Raw genomic sequence first — 26,855 nt, forward strand, 5'->3', positions numbered from 1 at the left:
GGGGCCGGCCCCGCCCGCGCGCTCCCGCCCAGGCCGCCATTATCTCGCCGCCAGACGCCATTTCCCCAGTCGCGAGGCGGGGTCCTCCGCCCCGCGCCGCCCACACCCCGGCCACTCCCGGGTCGCAGACGGCGGAAGCTCGCGGGGCGGCCGCAGGGTCCGAAACGCGGCGTGCAGCCCCCGCCCCGTCCGGGCCCGCACCACGTGCTTCGCCGCGGACCTTTGTGAGGCCGCCCGGGTCTCCCGCGCGCCCCGCCCCGCCTCCCGCGGTCCCCTCAGCCCCGTTTACCTGCGGCTCCGGCGTCCGTAGCCACCGCCCCCATACCTGCGGGGTGGCGGTCCCCGGCGGCTGTGGTGTGAGTCCGGGGGGCGGCCGTAGCGCGCCATTTGCACCCGCAGCTCGCGGCCGTCCAGCACGGCTCCGTCCATGGCATCCATAGCGTCCTCGGCGTCCCGCTTGTCGTGGAAGCGGACGAAGGCGAAGCCGCGGGACTCCTTGGTGTAGCGGTCCCGCGGGATGTACACGTCGCCAACGCGCCCGTACTTCTCGAAGACGCGCCTCAGCGTGTCGGGCGAGGTGCGGTAGGTCAGGTTGTCCACCTTGAGGGAGGTCATACCCTCCACATCGGGAGGGGGGCGGCCGTAGCTCATGGCTCTGACTGGCGGCCCGGAGCCCCACGAACTGGCGCCGACTTCCTCAGCTCTGGGCGGTGCGACGCCGCGCCTCTTAGGCAGTTGCTTTCCGCGTGGGGACGCTAGAAAAGGCCTTGCAGGAAAACAGGGCAGACAAGCTCCGCCAGCGAGCGCACCTGAGCAACAACTGAGCGGGTGGCCGGCCCCAGCGCCCGTTTATAGCGCTCCTCACAAAATGGCGCCCGCGCCACCCGGAAATGAAATCCTCTGATTGGCCTGCCTTGCCCCCCCGGTAACGTCCATGACGCGCGCCCCGCCCCTACCCGAAGCGCCTGCGCACAGCCCGGCGGGCGGGCCAAAAAGCGCGGAGTCACGGCTGGAGGGAGGGGGAGCGGAATTAGCGGGCAGTTGGAAAGCCCGCGAAACGCTTTTTCCGCCTGGGAGGCCGGACGACCGCGCTCGGGCAGGAGGAAGAGGAGGTGCTCCCCATCTGGGCTCCACCTTCTTTTCATGCCAATACTCAAAGTTCACGCCCCTTTTTTGCTCAGCCGTCAGCCCCGTCTGTGAGAAGGGTGCTTTTGCCCTCATATGCCTCTCCCTGTGACCCCGGCCCCTTCAGACTCCGCTACGTCGTCTCTCGGCCCCGTCCAACAGCTCCTGATTACTCTACGCCGGGGTCTGCTTCCCAATTCCCTTTCGCCAGAGCCCACGAGCTCAGTCGGCTCTGCGTCCTGGCGGTGGGGAGTCCTCGCGGAGCCCCTGCGCGTGCCAGGCCATCCGGGACTACGTTTCCCAGCGGGCCGAGCGGACGGCGCCGATGCTGCGGTCAGGTGACCCGGTCGCCTGACCGCAGTGAGTGAGGCCGGGAGGGCGGGGCCGCGCCGGCTGCTGGGGCTCGCCCTTGGCCCTTTAATCCCCTTCGTGGGCCCCTCAAGCTGGAGCGGCCACGTTCTTGGGGCTTCGCCGGGGGTTGTGCTCTTCCGTACTCGGATCGCTTCTTAGAAATATTCTAACTGCCGGTGGAGAGAACTGCGCCCTAAACCTGGGATTCTGATCCAGGAACTGGAAGTTGACAGCTTGGCTGCCTGGCTCCTGCATCTGCCTTCTCCACTCACCATCTCATTTCTTTCTCCAGGATTGTCAGTGGCTTCGCCCCGAGGAGAGCTGACTGCCCTGGGCTGCTGCCTCCGGCAGAGCTGAGCCAAAATGTCCCCGGAATCTAAAAAGCTTTTCAACATCATTATTTTAGGAGTTGCCTTTATGTTTATGTTCACTGCCTTTCAAACTTGTGGAAATGTGGCGGTGAGTTGGAATCTGTCCTCCCTCCTTTGAAGTGCCCATCATAATGCATTACAGAAATGATAATAAACGTTAATTATATCTAATAGCGCGCTTTAATTGCATCTTTTATTTTTCCCACCCAGGCTTCCTCATTTGTTATGATTAGGTTTGATTTCTTGTGTCAGACATTCTCTTATATGGGAGAGTTAAGCATTACTGTTTATCTGATTTGATTAGGGGTTTGGATGTTAACCTATTTTATTTCTTGTCTGCATTAAGCTCTTCCTTAGTACTTGGATGGTTAAGGAAGGAAACCCAAGGCGTAGTTACAGCTGGTTGTCCTCCCCCGTCCCTGTCATTGGTTTGCCTTCTCCAGTTATGTTATCCTTTTTCTTTTCTCATAATGGACTTCAGTGTTAGGTACATTATGAACTTTTACTTTATTCTCTTGCTGAGTACTTGGAGTCACACTTCCGAAGTCGGGGAGGGAGACTGGAAAACGTTTTCGTTGATGAGTTTTATCTTCCACACAGCAAACTGTCATCAGGAGTTTAAATAGCACAGATTTTCACGGCAGTGGATATACCAGGTATTGTACCGTATGATTGATTTTGTTTTATATTTAACAGTAGTTGCTTAAATCTGATCAGAATCACCAGCAATAGAATATTGCGATTGAATTAGTGGTGATTGCATTTTCTCTTCTCCGTACCTAGACTGAGAGAACGCAATAGAATAAAGTTGATGAGTTTAGGTTTCCCGTGGAATTAGACGCTAGGTTTGAAATCCTGACTTTACAAGGTATTTATTGCACTGTTATCTTAGGCAAGTGTTTCCACGAGCCCAATTTCCTAGCTCAGACAATGCGTCTCTGGGCACAGTGCGTGGCGTTGAATAAGCACTCTAGTATTGTCATGATTAGAATTCCTAGTCCTGAACAGAAGATGTTGTGATTCTTGAACATTTGGTTCTTCTGGTTTTGTAATTTCATAACGATTAATATACGTATGTCAGGAGCTTTTAGATTTTCGTTAAGGTGTTTAGTCCCAATTTTATAGATGGGTAAAATGAAAAGATCTTCGTAAGTCACTAGAACCTTGTGATTGGAGCTGGGAATGTAATATGTACCGATATATATGCACAAACAGGTTTTTCTTTTTTAAAATTAGATTTTTTAATTGACAAATGAAAATTGCATATTATTTGTTGTGCACAACATGTTTTGAAATACGTGCCATGGAATGGCTACATTGAGCTATAGAAACAGGTTCCTAATTTCTCTAGAGTTAGAGATTGGATCATGGCACCCCCCTCAACCCCCAACAAATCCATAACTTATACTTGGTTCTTTATCCCTATCCTAAGCCTTGTATGTCATATTTGAGAATGAAGGGATGTTACTGTCCGTTTTTCTAAGTGATTAGTAGCACAGCTTTTTGTACTTCTTTGTCTTCATGTGTGTTGTAAAGAACAAATACAAAAACACATTTGATATTTGAGAGATTCATAAAAACCAAAGAATAATTTACTTTGGATTTATGAATAGTGTCTAGTAAATGAATTCAGGGCCTTTGAAATGGTTTTAGTCACACTTCATTCAAGACGTATGTACTAGGGCTGGGTCAGTAGTAACTGAGTAATGTTCAAGTGAGACCATTAGGTTGAGTTAAATAAATTCTGGCTCAAGCAAGTTGTAACTCTGTGCTGTTATTTATAGCAGAGAAATGTCATGAAGCTGCCAAGAGTTCTAGGCTAAGTTTGTAGGGTAGATTGGTGGACTAGGGCCTCTGGAATCGTGCAATCCTGGCTGGACATTCACCAGCCACCCAGCTGGACTTTTGGCAAATTACTTAACCCCACTGTATTTCCTTTTTCTGTTCTTTAACATGAGGATAATAACAATATCTTCTTTGTAGTGCTGCTAGGATTAAAAGAGAAAATATGTATAAGGTACTTGGCACAGTTCCTATTACTGTGACTTACCAGTACGTAAAAAATAAATTGTTATAGGCAAACTGATCCCAAGGCACAGTTGGGGGGCTTCAATATTTTGTACAAATGAAAACTTTTATATGGTATTGAATTTGATGATATGTTTAATGATATGACTATCATAAATTCTGACTAAAGAATATGAGTGTTTATTGTAAAATCTGTAAACTCAGATGGATTTTAAAAAGTGACAGTGTACAAGGGCTTTGTTCTTTTTTTTTTTTCGATTTGTGTATTATATGTGCAGCATGGCTATTATCTACGGAGTGTTCTCTGCTTCAAATTTGATTACACCGTCAGTGGTTGCCATTGTAGGACCTCAACTCTCTATGTTTGCCAGTGGTTTATTTTACAGGTGAGTAGTGTAATCTTGCACTTATTTAATTAGAACACTTTTCAGGATCTTTCAAGTAGATAGTAAACTTTTCACAGTAATTTATAGACTTGGACTGAATAAAATATAGGTGGTGTTTTAGGAATTTTGGCTCAGTACTTGTTGCTGAGGGATATCATATTCTAATGTGATAGGATGTATCTATATCTGCTTTTGTTTCACGAATAAAAATAGTATCCAAAAGTCTCTTTCTATGAGGGTTGAAAAGAACCGTCTATGAAATAATCTTATTTTCTGTCAGTTGACTGAAAATAAGTGGGGATTCAAATGAAATAACTAAATGTTTCTCTGAACTCTAGAACTATAGTTCCATGATGTGCTAAGCTCTTGGCAAAGAACACTGCAAACCTGTAAAATGTCTGATTTTACAAATTTGAAATAATAAATTATGGGCCAGGCACAGTGGCTCCCACCTGTAAATACCAACACTTTGGGAGGCCAAGGTATTGCTTGAGCCAAGGATCACTTGAGTCCAGGAGTTCGAGACCAGCCTGGGCAACATGGTGAAACCCCGTCTCTACCAAAATAAAAAAAAATTAACCGGGTGTGGTGGCACATGCCTGTAGTCCCAGCTACTTTCGAGGCTGAGGTGGGAGGATGACTTGAGCCCAGGAGGTGGAGGTTACAGTGAGCTGTGATGGTGCCCCTGCACTCCAGCCTAGGCAATAGAGTGAGACCCTGTCTCAAAAAAATTAATTAAATAAGAAATGAGAAATTTGATTGTGTTCCGTTTTTCAAAACTGGAGCGATCCTTTATAGGTTCAGTTTTAAAAGAAGAGAATGTCAGAACTGATTCCTAGAAGGCATAATTGGCACTCTATTTCAGGTATCGTTTGACTATAATACCTTGACCTGTTATATTTTAGCATGTACATTGCCGTTTTTATCCAGCCTTTCCCATGGTCCTTCTACACAGCCTCTGTTTTCATTGGAATTGCTGCTGCTGGTAAGCATTTTGATTTTTAACTTATCTGCTTTCTTTTCTGGGGCTTATCTAAGGGTATTATTTATGTGTTTAGTATGTAACTCTTAAGTGAATTTCTTTCTCTTGATAAACTTTTGGGTTGAATTTTAGTGCTTTGGACAGCACAAGGAAACTGCCTGACAATAAATTCGGATGAGCACACCATTGGGAGAAACAGTGGAATTTTCTGGGCACTTCTGCAGTCTAGGTAATTCCCCTTTTGAAGTTCAGTCTTTCTTTCTTTTTTTTTTGTCATACCATTTTTTAGGTCTTTGACAATTTGGATCTTCCATGTTACGTGACTTAAGTTCTAGCTAAATGTGACATGATTCCAATTTTATAGAATTGCTTGTAATGATGGCTGAGTATGCTGGCTCACTAGCTACTCAGGATTATTTATACCAATACTGAATATAGCATACTAAAATTTTTTTTTGAGACGGAGTCTCGCTCTGTCGCCCAGGCTGGAGTGCAGTGGCCAGATCTCAGCTCACTGCAAGCTCCGCCTTCCGGGTTTACGCCATTCTTCTGCCTCAGCCTCCCGAGTAGCTGGGACTACAGGCGCCCACCACCTCGCCTGGCTAGTTTTTTGTGTTTTTTAGTAGAGATGGAGTTTCACCATGTTAGCCAGGATGGTCTCGATCTCCTGACCTCGTGATCTGCCCGTCTCGGCCTCCCAAAGTGCTGGGATTACAGGCTTGAGCCACCGTGCCCGGCCCATATATATATACATTTTTTTAATGAGACAGTGTCTGACACTGTCACCTGGGCTGGAGTGCAATGGCGTGATCTCGGCTCGTTGCAACCTCTGCCTCCCAGGCTCAAGCAATTCTCCTGCCTTAGCGTCCTGAGTAGCTGGGATTATAGGTGCCCGCCACCACACCCAGCTAATTTTTTTTTTTGTATTTTTAGTAGATATGGGGTTTCACTATGTTGGCCAGGCTGGTCTCGAACTCCTGACCTCGTAATCCGCCCGCCTTGGGCTCCCAAAGTGTTGGGATTACAGGCGTGAACCACCACGCTTGGCGTTAATGTTTTCTTAAGAAGAAAGCAAAATGGCTATTCTGCTCTTGACTGTTGGATTTCTGGAATCTCTCCTGAGGAATTACCCTCATGAACCGTGCCTAAAATTTTGGCCTTGACAAGGCTTAACAAATGCAAATGTTACATTTTAAAGGGTTATATATTAAGAAACTAGTGTGTAAGTGAATGATTCTTCAGGAAAGTATGCTAAAGAAAGTATCTGATTAGATGCAGATAACTAAATCATGAATTTTTGGAAACAGATTCTTTAAAATTTAGCTTAAGCTTATTTCCAGGGAGTCATTTCCAGAGTTGCAGTAAATCACATGTTTCAAAGTGAGTCAATTCTTCTTTGAAGGGTGCCTCTGAATCAGGTTACTGTCACATGGAAGAAGTCTGAATTCCATCTGTGGCAATTAAGTTTATCAGAGTCCAGATGAAGTTGATACTTTTAAATGATCCAGGACAGGTAGATACTTTAAAAATGATGTCCTTCTCTCTCCCTCTCTTACAACAAATAATGGGAATAATTATTTTTAAAAAACCATAAATATTAAAATAATTTCCCAACATCCTATCCTCCCTTTTCTTCCCCCAGCTTGTTCTTTGGAAATCTCTACATATATTTTGCCTGGCAAGGGAAAACTCAGATATCAGGTATGTTTTATCCACGTTGCTTTATTCAGATATGTTCAAAGCATAATAAGAGTTATACAGAAATACCCATTATTGCTTTATTCAAGCATTGTTCTCATGAACCCTGACACCTCAAGTTCTTGCAGATTTTAGCTTTTAGTAAGCCTTTTCCTTGGTTTATATTATTCATTATTATTATTTTTAAGACAGAGTTTCACTCTTGTTACCCAGGCTGGAGTGCAATGGCGCTATCTTGGCTCACTGCAACCTCTGCCTCCTGGGTTCAAGCAATTCTCCTGCCTCAGCCTCCCAAGTGGCTAGGATTACAGGCCTGTACCACCACTCCCAGCTAATTTTGTATTTTCAGTAGAGACGGTTTTTCCACATTGGTCAGGCTGGTCTCAAACTCCTGACCTCAGGTGATCCGCCCTCCTCACCCTCCCAAAGTGCTGGTATTACAGGCCTGAGCCACCGCTCCCAGCTTGGTTTCTATTATTAAACTAGGATTATAGGTTATGACTATGCTTTAAGTGGCATCTCAGGGTCTAAGGGGAGGTTATGCTCTGCACAAGCGTACGAGAATACTGTTCATGAGTATATGGTTCTCAGAAGACTTCTGAATGCTCAGTTGTTTTCTCTGGACCCTTCTTTGATTAAAAGAAGGCGATTAAGCTCTTGTGCTATTTTTCTTTGCTTATTCGTATTTCTCTAACTGAAAGACAAAGGTGAAGGTATCCTATTTATCTCCTTTTCCTAAGTTTTTACTGATGCATTAAAGTAAAAATGTAACGAGAAAGTGTGTTGACAGTTATAAGCAGCCCTTGTACCATGATACTAATTCTGGAATTGTTTGGTCGATACTATCTAGTTTCTTCTTTTTTCTCCTTAGAGAGTGACCGAAGAACAGTGTTTATTGCGCTGACGGTAATTAGCCTTGTGGGGACAGTTCTGTTCTTTCTCATTCGGAAACCAGATTCTGAAAATGTCCTAGGAGAAGATGAGTCTTCTGATGACCAGGACATGGAAGTCAACGAGTAAGATGTTGGGAACATTCCATTTTATTTTAAAATAGATTTTGAGTAGATCTAGTCTAGAGATTACCCACCTGTTTAGCCCTAAGTGATATCCAGTACTCTCTGTAGGTTACCACAGGCAAGAAAAGGAAGAAAATAAAGGAGGAGCTGCGAGGGAGGAAGAAAATAAAGGTCACCAGAGGAAGGGAGGTGGTGAAAAGGTGCACAGGGAATTTTGAGTCTATTCCTGGCCTTGCCACTGATGTGTATGTGATCCTGGACAGTGGCAGCAATTTCTATCCTGTCTCCAGGCCTGAGCTTTCTCACTCAATCAGTATGTTTTCATGGGCAAGAAAATAGAAGACAGTGTTGACCTTGGTTACTGTTTCTGTGATCCAGCTCTAAAGTTTTCCTGTTCTTGTAGTATGAGTGAGTGGCAGGGCCAGTGATGGTTGTCACAGATGAACCTTAGTTATCGCTAGGCTCTTGCTTACAGTATCCGGCTCTTGCACTAACTTACATGGGTGGTTTTCCCTAGAGTAGTCCAAATGGGGGAATAAGTATACAACCCTGTGTTTTGTAAAAATTGTAAATTACCTAAGCACATTTCAGTTGCAGGTGACACTATTTAAGCATGACAGGCTAGTGATCTGCAGTATCATTTAGATTTGAGGAAGGAGAGATGAGAAATTAATCTCTGTCACCCTTGTTTTGCTTTGTGAATTGATAAATTGTTAAGATTGCCTTACAGCATTTTATCTGTTGTTAAAACTTTTGCATTGAGCATCCCATGCTGACTTTGTAATCCAGAAAGGGCCTAAAATTGTCCAGTCATAGGAGCATTAGATGCTCCAGATTTGCAGTAAGTTTGCGTAAAGCAGAAGCAAGGCAGTGCTTTGGTCTGGATATGTTGCCATGCCCTGCCTTCTTAATCTTTACTGTGCTTCACAAACACTGGGTTTTTTTTTTTACAAATTGAAGGCTTGTGGCAACCCCGCATCGAGCAAGTCTTTCTATCCTTGCCACTTTTCCAACAGTGTGTGGTCACTTTGTGTCTCTCTGTTACATTTTGGTAATTCTCACAATACTTCAAACATTTCGTCGTTATGACATCTGTTATAATCTTATAACATCTGTTACAAGATGTGATCAGTAATCTTTGATGTTGCTATTGCAATTGTTTTGGGCCACCACAGTCCGGATCCATATAAGGTGGTGAACTTAACTGATCAGTGTTGTGTGTGTTCTGACTGTTCCACTGCAGGCCATTCCCCCATCTCCCTCCCTCTTCTCCTGAGACACAGCAATATTGAAATTAGACCAGTTAATGACCCTACAATAGCCTCTATGTGTTAAAGTGAAAGGAAGAGATGCATGTCTCTCACTTTATTTACTTATTTATTTATTTTGAGATGGAGTCTCGCTCTGTCACCCAGGCTGGAGTGCAGTGGCACGATCTCGGCTCACTGCAACCTCTGCCACCCGGGTTCATGCAATTCTCCTTCCTCAGCCTGCCAAGTAGCTGGGATTACAGGCATGCACCACCACACCCAGCTAATGACTAATAAAGAAATGACTAAGCTTAGCAAGGAAGACATGAAGAAAGCTGAGATAGGCTGAAAGCTATGCCTCTTGTACCAAACAGCCAAGTTCTGAATGCAAAGGAAAAGTTTTTGAAGGGACTCAAAAGAGCTACGCCAGGGAACACACTCATGATAAGAAAGTGAAACAGCCTTGTTGCTGATACGGAGAAAGTTTTAGTGGTCTGGATAGAAGATCAAACCAGCCACAACATTCTCTGAAGCCTAATCCAGAGCAAGGCCCTCTCTTCAATTCTGTGAAGGCTGAGAGACGTGAGGAATCTTTAGAGGAAAAATGTGAAGCTAGCAGAGGTTGGTTCGTGAGGATCAAGGAAAGAAAACATCTCCATGACATCAAAGTGCAAGGTGAAACAGCAAGTGTTGATGGAGAAGCTGCAGCAAGTTATCCAGAAGATCTGATTATTATAATTGACAAAGGTAGCTGCACTGAACAACAGGTTTTCGACGTAGACCAAACAGTCTTACATTGGAAGATGCCATCTAGGAATTTTATAGCTAGAGAGAAGTTAATGCCTGGCTTTAAACCTTCAAAGAACAGGCCGACTCTTGTTATTGACTAACACAGCTAATGACTTGAAGTGGAAGCCAGTGCTCATTTACCATTCCAGAAACCCTGTGGCCCTCAAGAATCATGCTAAATCTACTCTGCCTGGGCCCTAGAAATGGAATGACAAAGCCTGGATGATAGCACATTTGTTTACGGCATGGCTCATTGACTATTTTAAGCCCACTGTTGAGACCTACTGCTCAGAAGAGAAGATTCCTCTCAAAATATTACTGCTTATTGACGATGTACCTGATCAGCCAAGTGCTTTGTTGGAGGTGTACAAGGAGATGAATGTTGTTTTCATGCCTTCTAACAACACTTGTTCTGCAGCCCCTGGATCAAGGAGTAATTTCAGCTTTTGCTTTTTTGAGACAAAGTCTTGCTCTGTCACCCAGGCTGTAGTGCAGTGGCAGGATCTTGGCTCACTGCAACCTCTGCCTCCCAGGTTCAAGAGAGTCTTCTGCCTCAGCTTCCTCAGTAACTGGGATTACAGGCGTGTGCCACCATGCCTGGCTAATTTCAACTTTCAAGTCTTATTATTTAAGAATTACATTTCTTGAGGATATAGCTGCCATAGATAATGATTCTTCAGATCTAAGCAAAGTAAATTGTAAACCTTTTGAGAAGGAGTCATCATTCTGGGTAGGTCACATTAAGAACATCTGTGCCTGGGGCTGGGTACAGCCGCTCACGCCTGTAATTCGAGCACTTTGGGAGGCCGAAGCAGGTGGATTGTTTGGGCTTAGGAGTTTGAGACCAGACTGGGCAACATGGTGAAACTTTTTTTTTTGAGATGGAGTCTCACTCTGTCTTCCAGACTGGAGTGCAGTGGTGTGGTCTTAGCTCACTGCAACCTCTGCCTCCCAGGTTCAAGTGTTTCTCCTGCCTCAGCCTCCCGAGTAGCTGGGACTACAGGTGCATGCCACCACACCTGGCTAATTTTTGTATTTTTAGTAGAGATGGGGCTTCACTATGTTGGCCAGGCTGGTCTCGAACTCCTGACCTCGTGATCCACCCGCCTTGGCCTCCCAAAGTGCTGGAATTACAGGAGTGAGCCACCGCGCCTGGCAAAACATTTTGTTTTAAAGCACACACCAGTAGTTATTAGAGAAGGAGTCTGTGAAGATAAATATCACAAATTCAACAAAAACTGACTCCCCATTCAGTCAGCACATGTTTGGTGTTGGTCCTAGAGGATAAATGCTGCCCATCCCTGTTTTCAAGGAACTGCCAAGTTAGGGAGGTGGGTGAGGGGTTCTGTAACTGTGAGCAGGTGCTCTTCTAGAAATACTGCTCAGCCTTTGTAGCATTCTCTCTTCCTGAATCGTCTCCTAAATTTGGAACTTCTGTGTCTTTGTTCTACAAATAGCACAGACTTGTGGCAGCCCTCTTCTATGCCGGAGGGATATAGGCGTGAACAAGACAGATAAGTCCTTGTTCTTATGGGACTTAATTTTAGAGGGGGTGGTAGACAATACACATGTAAGAAAATAGCAAAGTGAGCGTTAGGAAGACTGTGAAAGAGGGGGAGAGTGGAGGGAAGGGGGGAAGAATGGAGAGGAGGAGAGTAGAGAGTGGGATAGCTCCCGGAGACCTGCCTGGTGAGACATGAAGGTCAGCGGGTGGCCTTTGCCAGAGCCAGGCAGTGGGAAGGGTGTGGTGGGCTCTGGGCTCCAAGAAGGAAAAAGTGGAAGCAGTAGGCAGGGTCGGATTATGTAAGCCAAGATAAGGAGGTTTGCATTTTCTTCTTAGTGTGATTAGAAGCTGTTGAGGGTATAAGTAGAATTCTATTTTAAAGGTTCCCACCTAAAGGCCTCACAGGAAAAGATTTGAAGACTTGAAAGATTTGAAGAGCTCCAAAGAGACAGCTCTGTCTGTCTTCTGGCTGGGCACAGTGGCTCCTGCCTGTAATCCCAGCACCTTGGGAGGCTGAGGCAAGACGATTGCTTGAGCCCTGGGGGTTGAAATCAGCCTGGGCAACACAGCAAGACCTAGTCTCTACTTAAAAAAAAAATGAGCCAGGTGTGGTGGTACATGCCTGTAGTCCCAGCTACTTGAGAGGCCGAGTAGGGGGAAGCTTCAGCAAAGGGATTCAGGGTTTCGGTGAGCTGTGATGACGCCGCTGCACTCCAGCCTGGGCAACAGAGCAAGACCCTGTCTTTAAAAAAAAAAAAAAAAAAAGAAAAACTGTCGTCTGTCTCAAGTGCATAATTTACATCTCTGAGGACCTGTTAGCTGGGTGATCTCTAGGTGTTTCTTCATTGGCAGTTGCCTCTATCCTCCTTCTCCCCTCCCTCCCTGTATTCTTTCCTTCCTCTCTTCGTCTCTTCTTTCCTGCCTCCATCCTTTCATTTCTTACCTTCCTCCATTCATCCTTTCTTTCCCTTCCCTCTCTCCCTTCTTTTCTTCCTTTCCCTATATTTGAGGTTCTCTGATATTCTAAGCATTGTGCTAAACAAAACAGAAGTTTATGCATTCATGGAGCTTACTTTCTAGTTGGTGACAGAGAGAAAAGAAACAGGCAGGTTTTAAAAATAGCTTTATTGAGATATAACTCATATACCATATAATTCACCCATCTAAGTATACACTTCAGTGCTTTTTAGTATATTCACAGAGTTGTGCATCCATCATTGAAACCAATTTTAGAATATTTTTTGAATACTTTTATTACCCCAAAAAGGAGCCATAGGAAGGATGCGATGGCCCATGCTTGGCCTGTGGTTCCTGTTCCAGGTAATAAAAATTATAGCACTTTGGGAGGCCAAGACAGACGGATTGCTTGAGCCCAGGAATTTGAGATTAGCCTGAGCAACATGGCGAAACACCATCTCTACCAAAAAAAAAAAACATACAAAAATTAATCAGACATGGTGGTACATATCTGTGCTCCCAGCTACTTGAGAGACTGAGGTGGGAGAATCACATAAGCCCAGGAGGCGGAGGTTGCAGTGAGCCGAGATGATCATACCACTGCACTCCAGCCTGGGTGACGGGGGGAGACCCTGTCTCAAAAAAAAAAAAAAAAAAAGAAGAAGGAACAATGTATGCTGTAGCCGATCTCCATCTGGTTCTTTAAATAAAAAAAATAAAGCAGGCTGGGCACAGTGGCTTACGCCTGTAATTCCAGCACTTTGGGAGGCCGAGGCAGGCAGATCATGAGGTCAGGAGATCGAGACCATTCTGGCCAACATGGTGAAACTCCATCTCTACTAAAAATACAAAAATTAGCTGGGTGTGGTGGCGTGTGCCTGTAATCCCAGCTACTCAGGAGGCTGAGGTAGGAGAATCGCTTGAACCAGGGAGTCAGAGGTTGCAGTGAGCCAAGATTGTGCCACAGCACTCTAGCCTGGGCGACAGAGCAAGACTCCGTCTCAAAAAAAAAAAAAAAAAACAAAAGCAGAGAAGTAATAGAGAAATATGAGAGTGGGGGGGTGGAAGGGGAGTTGTTGTAGTTATAGAGTTGGGAAGGCTGAGAAAGTAACATTTAAGCCAGGGCCTGACAGAGGTGAGCCAGGTGTGGCTTTTACCTGGAGTGGGATGGTAAGCCATTGGAGAGTTTGAGAGAGGACTGACATGATCTAACTTAAATGGTAAACAACTCACTGAATTAAATTGGAAGTGACTTGCAGCTCAATTATTGTATTTTAGTGGTCTGTAGAGTATAAATCAGTTAATTGGGGCCTGAAGGGTAAAATGTTGGAATCCTACATGGGGTCCTATCCAAGTATAAAATGAGGGTACTACCAATTAATGTCATCTAAATAGTATTTGCTTCCAGGGAAGGCGTGAGTTTTATGATGAGGAAACAAGTTTTCTTGCTGGTTAGAGCATACCATTTTTTTGTGTGTTAATAATTTTTTTTTTTTTTTTTTTTTGAGATGGAGTCTCACTCTGTCACCCAGGCTGGAGTGCAGTGGCGCGAACTCGGCTCACTGCAAACTCTGCCTTCCAGGTTCACGCCATTCTCCTGCCTCAGCCTCCCGAGTAGCTGGGACTACAGGTGCCTACTACACGCCTGGCTAAGTTTTTGTATTTTTAGTAGAGATGGGATTTCACCATGTTAGCCAGGATGGTCTTGATCTCCTGACCTCGGGATCCACCTGCCTCGGCCTCCCAAAGTGCTGGGATTACAGGCGTGAGCCTCTGTGCCCGGCGGTGCGTTAGTAATTTTTTAACTTAATTGGAACACCATTAGATTCCTTTTATTTCTTAAGTTAACGAGATCTCCTTTGCATTCATTTTTTTGGTAAAAATGCCATTTAGAGATATAGGAGTAGACTTGGCTGTTAGGATAGGAAATGTAATCTTTTTTTTTTTTTTGATACAGAGTCCTGCTCTGTCACACAGGCTGGAGTGCAGTGGCACGATCTCGGCTCTCTGCAACCTCCACCTCTTATGTTCAAGTGATTCTCCTGCCTCAGCCTCCCAAGTAGCTGGGATTACAGATGCCTGCCACGCCTGGCTAATTTTTGTATTTTTAGTAGAGATGGGGTTTCACCATGTTGGCCAGGCTGGTCTCAAACTCCTTACCTCAAGTGATCAGAGTGCTGGGATTACAGGCGAGAAATGTAATCTTTAAAAAATCTTTTGAGGCCGGGCGCGGTGGCTCAAGCCTGTAATCCCAGCACTTTGGGAGGCCGAGACGGGCGGATCACGAGGTCAGGAGATCGAGACCATCCTGGCTAACACGGTGAAACCCCGTCTCTACTAAAAATTACAAAAAACTAGCCGGGCGAGGTGGCGGGCGCCTGTAGTCCCAGCTACTCGGGAAGCTGAGGCAGGAGAATGGCAAGAACCCGGGAGGCGGAGCTTGCAGTGAGCCGAGATCCGGCCACTGCAATCCAGCCTGGGTGACAGAGCAAGACTCCGTCTCAAAAAAAAAAAAAAAAAAAATCTTTTGGCTGGGCACGTTGGCTCACGCCTGTAATCCTAGCACTTTGGGAGGCTTAGGCAGGCGGATCACTTGAGGTCAGGAGATCGAGACCATCCTGGCTAACATGGTGAAACCCCGTCTCTACTAAAAATACAAAAAAAATTAGCTGGGCGTGGTGGTGGGCGCCTGTAGTCTTAGCTACTCGGGAAGCTGAGGCAGGAGAATGTCATGAACCTGGGAGGTGGAGGTTGCAGTGAGCTGAGGTCACGCTACTGCACTCCAGCCTGGGCGACAGAGTGAGACACCATCTCAAAAAAAAAAAAGTTTCTAGGCTGGGTGTGGTGGTTCACGCCTGTAATCCCAACACTTTGGGAGGCTGAAGTCAGAGGATCACTGAGCCCAGAGTTGCAGAGCAGCCTGGCAACCTCGTGGAGTGCTATCTCTGCAAAAATTTAAAAATTAGCCAGGCATGGTAATGCATGCCTGTAGTCCCAGTTACTCGGGAGGCTGAGGCAGGAGGATCACTTGAGCCAGGAGGTCAAGGCTACACTGAGCCATGATTGTGCCAGTGCATTCCAGCATTCCAGCCTGGATGACAGAGCAAGACTCGGTCTCAAAAAAAAAAAAAAAAAAGGAAAATCTTTAAAAATTTAAGGAGGCCGGGCGCGGTGGCTCACGCCTGTAATCCCAGCAGTTTGGGAGGCCGAAGTGGGCGGATCACAAGGTCAGGAGATCGAGATCATCCTGGCTAACACGATGAAACCCTGTCTCTACAAAAAATACAAAAAAAATAGTCGGGCGTGGTGGCGGGTGCCTGTAGTCCCAGATGCTGGGGAGGCTGAGGCAGGAGAATGGCATGAACCCAGGAAGCAGAGCTTGCAGTGAGCTGAGATCACGCCACTGCACTCCAGCCTGGGCGACGGAGCAAGACTCTGTCTCAAAAAAAAATTTAAGGAAAAAATACTTTTAAAAACTTTCTTGTAATCTTATTAACAATTATGTTTAACTTGCATCACCTTATTTAATTCTCACAGGTAAGTCGTAGCATCCCTATTTGATGAATGAAGAAATAATACTTGGAGAAATGAAGTCACTTGTCTTGTCTAAAATCATACAACTAATTAGCGGCAAAGCCAGGCCTCTGACTCCAAAGCCCTTGTTTCAACCAGTAGATCATTGCGCATCCCAGCCATGACACAAGGAGGGCATTCATGGTTTTGAAGAGTGTTATTGAATATGATTCTAGTATAATTAAAAACTTACTTCTCCAAAGGACTCATAGAAGGAAATGTCTGCTTTATGAACATTGCAGATTAATGAAATTGATAATGGTATCAATAAGAACTCTGCCATCCTCAGTATTATAGCTTAGGCATGTTGTTGCTCAGTCCTCAGACAGCTGCAGTTGTTCTGTATATCACCTTATATAACCCATTTGCATTTCCCATTGAAGAGAAAATGAGGCATAGGATGTACAATGATCTAATGTTAGGCACTTCCTTGACTTCATCAATCTTGGTGGATGAATAAGAAAAATGCGTTTTAAGCTTTGGAGCATGATTTCAAGCACACAGTAGTGTTTTGGCAGTAGTCTTGGTAAACTGGAAAAGTCAGGGATTTTTTTGTTTTGTTTTGAGATGGAGTCTTGTTCTGTTGCCCACGCTGGAGTGCAGTGGCATGATCTTGGTTCACTGCAACCTCCGCCTCCTGGGTTCAAGTGATTCTCATGTCTCAGCCTCCTGAGTAGCTGGGATTACAGGGGTGCACCACCACACCCTGCTAAATTTTTTTGTATTTTTAATAGAGATAGGGTTTCGCCATTTTGGCCAGGCTGATCTGAAACTCCTGACCTCAAGCGATCAGCCCGCCTTGGCCTCCCAAAGTGGTGGGATTCCAGGCGTGAGCCACTGAGCCCTGCCCAAGTCTGTGATTTGGCCCGCCTTGTATGGATAAATGAAATTGCAGATTGCAATGAAGACCCACCTCTCTCAGCAGGACAGGAGATAGGCATGAATCCTTCCCTTGGTAATGTTCCTGAGGTAAATATTAGTATAGATTTTAAAATAACCTTCCGTTTTAAAAGCTGAGATTTTATGCCACTGTTGGTATAGAAACATATAACATATAAAAATCTTGTGGTCACTTTGGCAGCACAGATACTAAAATTGGAACAATACAGAGATTAGCATGGCCCCTGCACAAGGATGACGTGCAAAGTCGTGAAGTGTTCCATATTAAAAAAAAAAAAAAAATCTTGACACACGTTGGTTATAGGACATCCAGTTCCCAAAAACACTTCATCAGAAAGCACGTAGCAGTTGTCACCTGTCAGTGCTTGAATTTTGATGTGAAGCCAATCGAGAGTACAGTACCTGTCAAAGTCTCTTGGTTCTCGATCCCCAAACAGTCATAGCAGCAAGGAGATGAATGAAAGCTAACTTCAAGAAAGCCTTCATGATACCATATCCAAAGCAACCACCTCTCAGAATGCAGAAAATAACAAAAGTCTCTGACGGGTTTTAATGCCAAAGAACTTATTTTTCATAGTAAGGGCGATGGAAAATTGAATACTCACAGATATTTTCACAGTTTGAAGGTAACAGGATAGGTCGGGTGTGGTGGCTCACACCTGTAATCCCAGCACTTTAGGATGCTGAGGCAGGTGGGTTTCTTGAACTCAGAAGTTCAAGACCAGCCTGGGCAACATGGTGAGACCCCATCTCTACCAAAACTACAAAAAATTAGCTGGGTGTGGTGGGACCCACCTGTAATCCCAGCTACTCAGGAGGCTGAGGTGGGAGGATCAATGGCGGGAGGATCACCTGAGCCCGTGAGGTGGGGGTTGCAGTGAGCCGAGATTGCATCACAGCCCTCCAGCCTGGGAGACGGAGTGCGACCCTGTCTCAAAAAAAAAAAAAGAAAGAAAATGGAAGTAAGAGAATAGAAAGTATTTCTGTACTGCTTGAAGTATGATTTCTGAGAAAGACGTGCATAAACATGTACAGTAAGTGTAATCTGAAAGAATCATCTTCCATAGTTAACAGAAAGGTGCCCAGGTGGGACTTTAAACACCTGGAACGAGGGCGTGGCCATGAGGGACACCCTGGGGCAAGGAGCATTCAGGTCACTGGAAATGCATCTCAGACCTGGTAGAGGACAGGGCTTTTACAAACAAATGAAAATGTGATTGTATTTTTGTTGTTTTATTTTCCAAAAGAAAAAACTTTTTTAAATTCTATTTTCTCAGGTCTGCCCAGAACAATCTGACAAAGGCGGTAGATGCTTTTAGTAAGTATTTTCTGTATCCGAAATGCAAGAACTGTTCAGGAACAACTTCCGCATTTGCCTTTCCCCATTTCCCTGGTAACTTTGGATTGATGACACCCCAGGGTTTGCATTTTTCCAGGTATGCTGCTCTGAAATGTATTAATCTTCCTTATCAACATCTCTCTAACATGGGGGCTGTGAGGGATGGATGATGGTATGACTGCCCACCTGCCCAGGTGTGTGAGGGAAGTGGAAAGAGGCTGCACAGCACTCAGGTTCTCCCTGGAGTTAAGCATCTCCTGGGATTTTTGCAGGGTAATTAAGAGCAGATTGCGGCTGGGTGCAGTGACTCACGCCTGTTATCTCAGCACTTTGGGAGTCCAAGGCAGGCGGATCACTTGAGGTCAGGAGTTCGAGACCAGTCTGGCCAACATGGCGAAACTCCTTCTCTACTAAAAATGTAAAAAATTAGCTGGGCGTGGTGGGGTGCACCTATAGTCCCAGATACTCAGGAGGCTGAGGCAGGAGAATCGCTTGAACCTGGGAGGTGGAGGTTGTAGTGAGCCGAGATTGCCCCACTGTACTTCAGCCTGGGTGACAGAGGGAGACTCCATCTCAAAAAACAAACAAACAACAACAAAAAAGCAGATTGCTTGCTAGTTGGAGCAAAGCAGTAGCTCCAGTGACCCGGAAGGTAGTACGAATAATCATGTTCATGCATTGAGAAGTCTTCCTGGCCAAAGACTCTGCTGAATTCTTTGTTTTTTACTCTATGTGATTTTCACAATTCTGTTATATATGATATAATACACACCTATCATTGGCTCAGTTTAACAGAACAGAAAACTGAGGCTTAGAGAAATTAAGTAATTTAGGGGCCAGGCACAGGAGCTCACACCTGTAATCCCAGCACTTTGGGAGGCCATGGTGGGTGGATCACTTGAGGTCAGGAGTTCAAGACCAGCCTGGCCAACATGGCGAAACCCTGTCTCTACTAAAAATACAAAATTAGTCAGGTGTGGTGGCGTACGCCTGTGGTCCCAGCTATTCAGGAGACTGAGGCAAGAGAATCGCCTGAACCCAGGAAGTGGAGGTTGCCCTGAGCTGAGATCACGCCACTGCACTCCAGCCTGGGCAGCTGTGAGACTGTCTCAAAAAAAAAAAAAAGAAAAAATTAAATAATTTACCCAAGGTCAACCAGTTAGTAGGTGGCTGAGTTGGGATTTGAGCCAGATTCTCATAATTTCCTTCAGAAACTTCCAGTGAGTCCCTTTTGCTTCTGCCTATGGCTCTCTCAGCTTCTTTGTCTTCCCAGGAGAGGGAATCTGACTGGGGCAGTTATTCTCAAGAAGGGAGCAGCCTTTTGGGGCCATGTGTATTCATTAATCCTATTGTAGGCCACAGGGTCTTAATGACATATGGCCCTTATGGCCCTTGAGCACTTATGATTAGTTTCTAGGTTGCCTTGGGCTGAAGTGCAAATTGTTGATCTAATCAGCCATGGCCTGGCTCAGATGACACAAAGCATGTTAACTCTTGGCCAGGAATGACTGTAGCTTCTTTTTTTAGAAAGGGTCTATGGGCATGAGAGTCTGAGCCTTCTATACATAGTATATTGTTTCAGGAATATATTCATAGTTTTTTATATATATGTATGTATGTATGTGTATATGTATGTATATGTACGTGTGTGTGTGTGTGTGTATATATATATATTTTTTTTTTAAGATGAAGTTTTGCTCTTGTTGCCCAGGCTGGAGTGCAGTGGTGTGATCTTGGCTCACCGCAACCTCCACCTCCTGGCTTCAAGCGATTCTTCTGCCTCAGCCTCCCAAGTAGCTGGGATTACAGGCATGTGCCACCACACCTGGCTAATTTTTGTACTTTTAGTAGAGATGGGGTTTCTCCATGTTGGTCAGGCTGGTCTTGAACTCCCGACCTCAGATGATCCACCTGCCTCCACCTGCCTCAGCCTCCCAAATTGCTGGGATTACAGGCATGAGCCACTGCACCCTGCCTTTTTTTTTTTTTTTTTGAGACAGAGTCATGCTCTGTTGCCCAGGCTGGAGTGCACTGGCATGATCTTGGCTCACTGCAACCTCTGCCTCCTGGGTTCAAGTGATTCTCCTGCCTCAACCTCCCAAGTAGCTGGGACTATAGGCACATGCCACGACGCCTAGCTAAGTTTTGTATTTGTTAGTAGAGACAGTGTTTCTCCATTTTGGCCAGCTGGTCTCAAACTCCTGACCTCAAGTGATCCGCCCGCCTCGGCCTCCCAGAGTGCTGGGATTATAGGCATGAGCCACCACACCCAGCTCGGGAATACATTTATAATTATAAATTGAGCCACACGTTATAATTAAAAGGACTGTACTCTGACTCCCTTAGCAAGATACGAGGTCAATCACTGTCAAAAGTTTGGCTTTCATCTTTGCAGGCCTAGAAACTTGTCTGTTAGAATACCCATTATTAGGCTGGGTGCAGTGGCTCATGCCTGTAATCCCATCACTTTGGGAGGCTGAGGTGGGAGGATCACTTGAGGTCCAACATTCGAGACCAGCCTGGCCAGCATGGTGAAACCCCGTCTCTACTGAAAATACAAAAATAGCCAGGCATGGTGGCGGGTGCCTGTAATCCCAGCTACTCAGGAGGCTGAGCCTAGAGAATCACTTGAGCCTGAGAGGCAGAGGTTGCAGTAAGTCGAGATTGCGCCGCTGCGCTCCACCCTGGGTGACAGAGTGAGACTCCATCTCAGGAAAAAAAAAAAAAAGAGAATACCCATTATTGATCGCAGAGGGCGGAGGGGAAAAGGACTCAAGCTAAACTCATAGAAATGGCAATTTAACCATTTTTGATGGCACTTGACATTTTTTAGTGAGCCCTTTCATGGATATTTCCTTCTTGTCAGCAGGCTAGAAAGCCACATTGGCTTACTTGGTGAGCTCGGAGTCATTAAAGGGAGGTAGATGACCTGGCTTATGGGATAGTGTCCCCAGCCATGGTGAGGCTGCTCCATCATAGCTCCACCTCTGGCTGTCTTTAATGTTCACCAGATTCAGGACATCTCACCTAGACAGTTGGACAGACTTTGCCTCAATTTTGTCTGTAAAAGGAGGCACTGACACATTTTGGGCCACACGCTTTGCGTTACGGAGCTGGTCAGTTACTTGATAGGATTGATTTGTCATAGGATATCGTTCTGTCGGGTTTGAATAGGGAGAAGGAAGGCAGCAGCCAAATGAGGTATGGCACATAGGGTGCTGCAGGGAAAGTAGATTCAGGAGCCAGTTCCTGGGCAATTGGGGCACAACAGGAGGTCATGAGGTGACAAGGGAGCCAGAGGCACAGGGAGAGAGGGAGAATGAATGGCAAGGCTTCACGTGACCTGTGTGTGGCTAGTGCTTCATTAATTAATTAATCATGACATTCCTGTGGTTGGGGCTATGATGGATGTTGTACAGAGAAGGTTCCTACATACTATCTAAAAGCACTTAATTTCCGAACTGAATTTATACGTTTAGTGTGCTTCTGAAATATGTTCGCAAAGTTTTTAAACATTTATTTTTTGATCTTGAGGAAGCAATGCTGAAGTTCATCTGCTAGGATGAATGTCTGAAAACAGCCAAAAAAATGTTCTCAGGCCAGGCGTGGTGGCTCATGCCTGTAATCCCGGGTGGATCATGAGGTCAGGCGTTCAAGACCAACCTGGCCAGGATGGTGAAACCCCATCTCTAATAAAAATACAAAAAAATTAACTGGTCGTGGTGGTGGGTGCCTGTAATCTCAGCTACTTGGGAGGCTGAGGCAGGAGAATTGCTTGAACCCTGGGGTGGGAGTGGTGGCAGGGCAGAGGTTGCAGTGAGCCACGCCACTTCCCTCCAGCCTGGGCAAAAGAGCAAAACTCTGTCTCCAAAAAAAAAAAAGAAAGAAAAAAATTTTAAGGAAGAGAAACTATATTTACTCTTTGTTGAGTGGAAGTGGATCATCTGGATCTTCATCATCACATTGAGAAGGAGGAGGAGGGAGGGGGTTGGTCTTGCTGTCTGGGTTGGCAGAGGTAGAAGAAAGTCTGCACAGAAGTGGATCCCTGAAGTTCAAACCTATGTTGTTCAAGGGTCAACTGTGTAAGTAAAGTGCAAATTAGAAACAGTTTTCTTTCTTTCTTTGTTTTTTTTTAAAACGGAGTCTTGGGAGTTTCGCTCTTGTCACCCAGGCTGGAATGCAGTGGTGCAATCTCGGCTTACTGCAACCTCCGCCTCTTGGGTTCAAGGGATTCTCCTGCCTCAGGCTCCTGAGTAGCTGAGATTACAGGTGAACGCCACCACACCTGGCTAATTTTTGTATTTTTAGTAGAAATGGGGTTTTTTCATGTTGGCCAGGCTAGTCTTGAACTCCTGACCTCAGGTGATCTGCTCGCCTTTGCCTCCCAAAGTGCTGGGATTATGGTGGTGAGCCACTGTGCCTGGCCAGAAACAGTTTCTATTGGATTTCAAAAGATAAAACATAATTCTCAATATTATGGGTGGGGGGACAGGTAATTACATGCATAAGACTACATTGTTGGCTGGGCACAGTGACTCACGCCTGTAATCCCAGCACTTTGAGAGGCTGAGGTGGGCGGATCATGAGGTCAGGAGTTTGATACCAGCCTGGCCAACATGACAAAACCCCATCTCTATTAAAAATACAAAAATTAGCCAGGCGTGGTGGTTTACACCTGTAATCCCAGCTACTCAGGAGGCTGAGGCAGGAGAATCACTTGAACCTGGGAGGCAGAGGTTGCAGTGAGCTGAGATCATGCTATTGCACTCCAGCCTGGGTGACAGAGCAAGACTCCGTCTCAGGGAAGACTACATTGCTGATATATGCTTGTATTACTTTATAAAAAAGTGATTTGTCATTAGGTATCAAAAGCGATAAAAATATTTATAACCTTTGCCCCAGTGGAATAACCAATTTCACTAATAAGATTATCCTCAGGAAATAATTAAATATTGTGGTAAGATCTAGCTACTAGGATGTTTATAGTAGTGAGATACTGGAAATAATTTAAGTATTCAACTGTTAGACATTAGTACATCTGTATAATAGATTACCCTAGCCATAAAAATTATCTCTGTGAATGTTCAAAAAATTCCGCTGTATATTATGTGAAAACAAATGATAAAATAGAGTATATATAGTAGAATTTGTTTTTGTAAAAAATGCATAGAAAAAGTCTGGAAGGAGATTCATTAAGGTATTAGATTCTGCTTTTTTAAAATTGAGATATAATTCATGTACCATATGGTTCACCCATTTAATCAATTTAAAGAATCCATTGCAAATTCAGTACGAGTTATTATATTCAGAGTTGCGTAGCCATTACTTTACTCAATTTTAGAGCATTTTCCCTATGCACGTTAGAGTCACTTCTCATTCCAGCCTCCTAATCCAACCGCCCTAAGGCACTCCCACTTTCTCCCCTTTCACTACTGTTGCAAACATTCCTCTACTTTCTGTCTATAGATTTGCCTATTCTGGACATTTTATGTAAATAGAATCGTACAACATGTGGTCTTTTGTGCCTGGTTTCTTTTAACATAATGGTTTCAAGGCTCATTCATGTCACAATATATTATAAAATTTGAGTCATTTCTATATTTTATGTATTATGAGTTTCAGGGGTCTGTCTTGCCGACCCTGACCCAACAACGGATGAATAAAGTACACTGACACACAGATATTCTGCTTTACCAGTTTGAGCATCCGGGCAGCTTACGAGACTCCACACAGAGTGCTGTAAACAGTTGGAGATGGAGACTATCCTGGCTAACACGGTGAAACTCCGTCTCTACTAAAAATACAAAAAAATTAGCCTGGCCTAGTGGCGGGCACCTGTAGTCCCAGCTAAGTCCCAGCTACTCGGGAGGCTGAGGCAGGAGAATGGTGTGAACCAAGGAGGCGGAGCTTGCAGTGAGCACTGCAGCCTGGGCGACTGAGCCAGACTCTGTCTCCAAAAAAAAAGAGAAAAGAAAAAAGAAAAACAGTTGGACTGCCCCAGTAGAAAACAATTAAGCACCCCTGGTAAATCAAAGGTTAGTCTTAGGACCACATGAGTAAACAAGCTAGTTAGATAAACTCCCCACATTCCTTTTTTTTTTTTTTTTTTTAAACTCCCCACATTCCTTTGTTTCTACTCTAATTTATTTAACTAAGGGGACAAGGCTCCTTCAGCTAAGTTTATTACTGAAGCTTATGCAAATACCCCAGGCCTTCCAAGAAGGTTTGCGTCTTATAATTTTCCTCTGCATCCTGACTGAACTCCCACAGTGAGTAATACATAAAGTTCGTGTACAGGTTTTTGTGTGGATGTGTTTTCAGATCTCTTTGATGCACACCTAGGAATGGTGGAATTGCTGCTTCATGTGGTATTTCACTGCTTAGCCTGTGGGGGAACTGCCAGATTGTTACACAACTTTACATTTCTACTAGCAGAGGATGAGTTTGCCACTGTTTCCACCTGCTTGCAGTTATTTTCTGGTGGTTTTTTTTTTTTTTTTTTTTTTTTTTTGAGATGGAGTATTGCTCTGCCACCCAGGCTGGAGTGCAGTGGCACAATCTCAACTCACTGCAACCTCCACCTCCCAGGTTGAAGTGATTCTCCTGCCTCAGCCTCCCAAGTAGCTGGGATTACAGGTGCGTGCTACCCCTCCCGCCTAACTTTTGTATTTTTAGTAGAGACGGGGTTTCACCATGTTGGCCTGGCTGGTCTTCAATTCCTGATCTCAAGTGATCCACCTGCCTCGGCCTCCCAAAGTGCTGGGATTACAGGCTTGAGCCGCTGCGCCCGGCCCTAGTTAGATCCTTTGCCCGTTTTTAAGTTGGATTCTGTTTTTATTAATGAGTTGTAAGAGTTCTTTATATACTCTAGATAAAAGTTCTGGCCAGGCGCCAGAACATAACATGTTTGGATATATGTATACATTGTGACATGATGGTCACACTCAAGTTTGTTAACATATCCATCACCTCACATGGTTATCTTTTTTTTTTTTGCATGTGTAATGAGAATATTTAAGATCTACTTTCCAACCAAATTTCAAGTGTACAATAGAGTGTTATTAACTGTCAACACCAAGTTGTACACTAGATCCTCAGAACTCACTGGTCCTGCCTAAAGGAAACTTTGTACTCTTTAATCAACATCTCCCTATTTCCCCCACCCTCCAGCCCCAGCAACCACTATGCTACTCTCTGCTTCTATGAGTTCAACTTTTTAATATTCCACATCTAAGTAAGATCATGCAGTATTGGTCTTTCTGTGTCTGGTTTATTTCACTTAGTGTAATGCTCTCCAGGTTCATCCATGTTGCCCTAAATGGCAGGATTTCCTTTTATAAGGCTGAATAATATACCATTGTATATACCACATTTTCTTTATTCGTCTGTTTAAGGACACTTAGTTGTTTCCATGTCTTTGCTACATAATTAATAAACACACACACACACACACACACACACATACAATAGTGCTGTAATGAACATGGGAGTGCAGCTATCACTTTGAGATACTGCTTTCATTTCCTTTGGATATATGCCCAGAAGTAGAATTGCTGAATCATAACATGTTTTTAGTTTTTTTCAGGACCTTCCATATTGTTTTCCATATTCGCTGTACCAATTTACATTCTCACCAATAGCAGACAAGGGTTCTCTTTCCTCCACATCCTCACCAACACTTGTTTGTCTTTTTGATAATAGCCATCCCAACAGGTGTGAGGGGATATCTTACTGTGGCTTTGATAAAGTTTTTAATTTTGATGTAGTCAGTTTGTTTAGTTTTTCTCTTGTGTGTGCTTTTGATGTCCTAAGATTTTGCTTCACCCCAGGTCCTGAAAATTTACTCCTACATTTTCTTCTAAGAGTTTTTTTAGTTTTAGCTCTTCCATTTGGGTCTGTGATTCATTTTCAGTTAATTTTTACATATGGTTTGAGATAGGACTCCAGCTTTATTCTTTTGCATGTCAGTATCCTGTTGTAGTTGCGCCATTTGCTGAAAAGTCTGTTTTTTGGTCTCTCGTCAAAAATCAATTGACTATAAATATAAATGTTTATCTCTAGATAGATAGATATATCCTTATGCCAGTACCATGCTGTGTTGATTACTGTATGTTTTGAAATCAGAAAGTGTGAATCCTCCAACTTTGTTATTTGTCAAGATTATTTTGGCTGTTGTGGGTCCCTTGGATTTCCTTTTTTTTTTTTTTTTTTTTTTGAGACAGAGTCTTGCTCTGCCGCCCAGGGTGGAGTACAGTGTCGTGATCAGAGCTCACTGCAGCCTCAACCTCCCAGGCTCAAGCGATCCTCCCGTCTCAGTCTCCTAAGTAGCTAGAACTATAGGTGTGAACCACCATGCCTGGCTAATTTTTGTAGTTTTTTGTAGAGACAGAGTTTCACCATGTTGCCAAAGCTAAGCGATTCTCCCAAGTCAGCCTCCCAAATTGTTGGGATTATAGGCATGAGCCACCAGGTCTGGCCGTGAATTTTGGGATCAATCTATTTCTGCAAATAGATTGATGGTTTTTTTTAATAGACTTTATGTTTTAGATCGTTTTACTATTCATAGCAAGACTGAGCAGAAAGTAT

General features: G+C 44.6%; 2 protein-coding genes and 1 non-coding gene across 16 annotated transcripts in view; 2 read left to right on the forward strand and 1 right to left on the reverse strand.

The window, feature by feature from the left end:
• The window catches only part of SRSF2 (serine and arginine rich splicing factor 2), a 4,191-nt gene extending 2,416 nt beyond the window's left edge, over window positions 1–1,775 (reverse strand). For 3 of the 4 annotated variants that reach the window (XR_003116318.1, XR_003116319.1, XM_025363784.1), the window contains exon 1: window positions 290–1,775. Coding sequence is in view for 2 of the 4 variants with exons in the window: in XM_025363784.1 (XP_025219569.1) it covers window positions 290–651 (362 nt within the window). In the remaining 2 variants the exon portion in view is untranslated. The remainder of the gene's footprint in view (window positions 1–289) is intronic. The other variant, XM_025363785.1, reaches the window with a different exon arrangement.
• Window positions 1–26,855, forward strand: part of MFSD11 (major facilitator superfamily domain containing 11) — a 40,269-nt gene that overhangs the window by 645 nt on the left and 12,769 nt on the right. Inside the window, exons 2-10 of one of the 11 annotated variants that reach the window (XM_025363766.1) lie at window positions 1–582; window positions 1,769–1,935; window positions 2,448–2,503; window positions 4,154–4,261; window positions 5,167–5,246; window positions 5,376–5,472; window positions 6,886–6,944; window positions 7,813–7,957; window positions 18,208–18,248. The exon at window positions 1–582 is cut by the window's left edge and continues 320 nt beyond it. In XM_025363766.1, the coding sequence (XP_025219551.1) occupies window positions 1,840–1,935; window positions 2,448–2,503; window positions 4,154–4,261; window positions 5,167–5,246; window positions 5,376–5,472; window positions 6,886–6,944; window positions 7,813–7,957; window positions 18,208–18,248 (682 nt within the window). In that variant the 5' untranslated portion in view covers window positions 1–582; window positions 1,769–1,839. Of the gene's footprint in view, window positions 583–990; window positions 1,936–2,447; window positions 2,504–4,153; window positions 4,262–5,126; window positions 5,247–5,375; window positions 5,473–6,885; window positions 6,945–7,812; window positions 7,958–18,207; window positions 18,249–26,855 lie in introns of those variants that run through there. The other 10 variants (XM_025363772.1, XM_025363775.1, XM_025363765.1 and 7 more) reach the window with 10 other exon arrangements.
• On the forward strand, window positions 17,096–17,199 carry LOC112610549. Its single transcript, XR_003116426.1, has one exon. It is a non-coding gene; the product is annotated as a U6 spliceosomal RNA (small nuclear RNA).

Source organism: Theropithecus gelada, chromosome 16, assembly GCF_003255815.1.
Source record: "Theropithecus gelada isolate Dixy chromosome 16, Tgel_1.0, whole genome shotgun sequence".
NCBI lineage: Eukaryota > Metazoa > Chordata > Mammalia > Primates > Cercopithecidae > Theropithecus > Theropithecus gelada.